Source organism: Monoraphidium neglectum, assembly GCF_000611645.1.
Source record: "Monoraphidium neglectum strain SAG 48.87 unplaced genomic scaffold scaffold03863, whole genome shotgun sequence".
Taxonomy (NCBI): domain Eukaryota; kingdom Viridiplantae; phylum Chlorophyta; class Chlorophyceae; order Sphaeropleales; family Selenastraceae; genus Monoraphidium; species Monoraphidium neglectum.
In genome coordinates this window covers 3588-6720 of record NW_014009766.1, presented here as the reverse complement: position 1 = coordinate 6720, position 3133 = coordinate 3588, and the positions used below count along the sequence as shown (strand labels likewise).

Sequence of the window (3133 nt, the reverse complement as noted above, 5' to 3'; positions counted from 1 at the left end):
GCCTGCTGGTGGCCAGGCACCGGCTGCACCTGGCCGGGCCTGTAGTTGGAGTACTCCTCGGGGTGCTCCAGGTGCTGCATGCAGGGGGCAGCAAGGGGCAAGGCGTCAGCGGAACTGTTTGAATGCGAGGGGCGCGCCGTAGAACCGGTGTCATGCACTCATATTTGCCAGCTGCATGCGGGATTGCAGAGAAAGCAGCAGGTGCGTGGTGAGGACTGCACTGCTGCGCCAGACGGACTGAGGAGGCTTGAGTAAGGCGCGCCGACTAGACGCGGCGGGGCGGCGGCGCACGGAACCTCACCGCCACGGTGGGCGGCTGCATGACCAGGGGCTTCTCAAAGCGCTTCTGAGGCGGCAGCTGGATGTAACCACTGCCCAACACCGGCACCTGGGGCGAGACGGATGGGTTGGAAGCCAACGGATCTGGTTCTGCCGCGCTTTGGCGAGAACGAGCGTACCGACGGTTCACGGAGCTGTCGGGGCCCCATGATCAGGCCAATGCGGCTCTTCGGGCTGCAGGGCCATGCAGGCATGGCTGGAACACGGCGCTCCGGCCGAAGAGCCTCGACGTGCCAGCACAGGTCCCCAGGCCCGCGTCATGCGAGCATGCATGCGAAGCCACGCCCCTAACACCTTGATTTCCATGGTCATGGCATCTATCTTCTCCTGCTGCGTCCTGAAGTTCGGATCCTTGGCCATGCTGTCCACAGCTGCTGCCACCACCAAATTAAAAGCTTTTTGACCCACGACGAGGTGGGAGAGTCAGATGCCGGACCTGCGGCAAAAGTGATCTAGAAGAGACGGACTGCTGCTCAAAAAGTACGGTAGGACTCGCAGAGCCGGCAAACTAGAAATCAAAAGAGCCCATGGTAGCTCGCCCCAGCAGATTATGGACCAGTATAATGCGGTTTCGCCCTGCATTGGGGGCTGGTCCGCATGGGCGGCCAAGGGGGCCCTCCTGCGCGCTTTGTCAGCAAGGTGCAGTGAGTGCATGGCATGATGCTTCTAATCAAGTTTGAGAGATGTCAGCCTTCCGTCGATGACATATACCGTATAGCCAATGCGAGGGCTTGTACTCACACACGTTGACCGTTGACTCGACTATCCCTGCGCCACGGTTCTATCTGTCGCCCGGTTGCCTGTCGCCCTAGTCTACGCCTCCAGTCAAGCCAGCGCTTGGGATGGCGTTGCTGACCCAGACTGGCCGCCAAGCTGCGTATATGGCGTGAGCAGGGGCATGCACGCCCGAGATACCGGCGACCCCCCGGTGCCTCAAGAATGCGCGACACAAGTACAATCATCTGGTTGACAGGAGAGCTCTTTGACCACACCTCCATCTTACACTACAAGCACAACTTCCAAGAAGCAACAGCAAGATCCACTTGGTCTCGCAACCCCAGGCACTGTTCAATAAGCCGTGGCTGGTAATGTCTGCTCCAGTGTTTTCTCCATCGCGGACGGCCTTGCTGCGTGCCTTTGGGGGAGCCGAAAGCTCCGGCGCCCGGATGCGCCCAACCCGTGCTGCGCACGACGAGGCCTTATGGCGTCAGGACTCGGTTAATGATGTGGATGACGCTCTGAAGGCAGCCGGCACGCCGGATGGAAAGGCATCGGCGTCAGGCAGGCGGCCCGCATTGGTGGTGGTGGTGGTGGCCGTCTTGAGCAAGCGGTGGCTCGGGGACAGCCAGATAAGTGTGGCAGCAACCGTCTGACTCGCGGGGCCCATCACAGCCACTGCGGCACCCATTAGAGACGCTCCAGGTGCATGCTTGTGCGTGTGCGCGCAGTCCAAGAGGATTTCGGCCACGAAAACAAACCAAAGCTGACCACAGCCTTCACTCTAGGAGTTGGCGAGCTCGTCACTCCCCACCCCCACACACAAATGTAATCCCACACACCTGGCCAGCTGAGATGTCGCGGATCACAACCTCGGCGGCTGGCGGCGCGGGGGGCACCGGGTTCGGGTTGAACACTGCGAACAGGTGCGGGGCTTGCGAAGGAAGCAGCACGGCGCGCATGCACGAGACAAGGGGGGACAGGGGATGGGTCAATGCTCCGGCATGCTTAGCGCATGCACATGCACAGGCACATGCACGGGCGCTCGTCGCCCGCGCCCATGCTCATACCAGGTACGTGAGCGCAACACAAAGTCAACCACCTCTCGAGGACGGATGCCGCCTCCGTCTGGCATTAACCTCAGGCCCTTGCCGGGCCACGCAGCTCCATAAGGCCGCCAGTCTCACCACATGAAGGGTGCGCGGGCCTGAACGCCCATAACTTCCCCACCAGCGCCCGCACTGCATGGCACGCCAACGCGGCACAAAGCGCGCGGTCGAGCCCACTCACTTGCTGGCGGCTTGGAGATGGTCACGTTGCTGCCCAGCAGGGTGGGCAGCTGCTCGGCGTCCGACAGGTCGGATGAGTAATGCCTTCCGCTGACCACGTGGTAGCGGAGGACGCTGCTCAGCAGGGTGGTGTTGGTCAGCAGGGCGGCTGCGGTGGTGTTGAGGCTGGAAGCGAGGGCCTCAAACGCCTACGCGGGGGAAAGGGGAGGGGGGCGCACGTCAAAGGGCGGGGCGAACACCTGCGCTGGGTGGTGTGGATACGCACCGCCAGCAGTAGCTCGCAAGTTGGGGTTGTCTGTGGCGCTGGCTGGGAGGTGCGAGGCTGCTGTTCAGCACCTTAATGGAGGCTGCACGGGCCTCCCGTCCTGCCCCCTGAGAGGGCGAGCGCAGGCAGCCAACACAGCACCCGACGCGGCTCGCTCGGGACGCCAGCCGCCCCCCGGAGTGAATAGCTGCCCACCGCGTCAGTCGGGGCGAAGATGGTCCACGCTGTTGACTCGTTGAACAGTGGCGCTGTCAGGTTGGCCGCCTCAACACCCTGGCGGGACACACACGCAATGATATAAAGGGTTAAGATGAGCTGGCCGCCACTCTGAGGGCGGGTGCATTAGGGGCCCAACGTCCGGATGAGGCACAGGGATGCTAGCTGTAAGACACCAACAGAGCAGAAGCAAACCAGGTAAGAGTGAAGCTCGGGGGTTGCGGGGCCCCGTGCGCAGTGAGCGCGAGGCGCGACGTCGCACAGATGGAGGGTGCAAATTCACTGCGCTTCGGATCTGGGGGGGGGG

General features: G+C 62.6%; 2 protein-coding genes across 2 annotated transcripts in view; both read right to left on the bottom strand.

The window, feature by feature from the left end:
• Window positions 1-265: 265 nt before the first annotated feature.
• On the bottom strand, window positions 266-699 carry MNEG_13497 (hypothetical protein; the record flags this gene model as incomplete). Its single annotated transcript, XM_014038032.1, has 2 exons — window positions 266-388; window positions 634-699. 2 exons carry the CDS (start codon window positions 697-699, stop codon window positions 266-268), a joined length of 189 nt encoding a protein of 62 aa, XP_013893486.1.
• Window positions 700-1538: 839 nt separating this feature from the next.
• MNEG_13496 (hypothetical protein) overlaps window positions 1539-3133 on the bottom strand; it is a gene marked incomplete at both ends in the record, with an annotated part of 5120 nt that continues 3525 nt past the window's right edge. Inside the window, 3 exons of the mRNA XM_014038031.1 lie at window positions 1539-1577; window positions 1899-1972; window positions 2347-2533. Of these exons, the coding sequence (XP_013893485.1) occupies window positions 1539-1577; window positions 1899-1972; window positions 2347-2533 (300 nt within the window). The remainder of the gene's footprint in view (window positions 1578-1898; window positions 1973-2346; window positions 2534-3133) is intronic.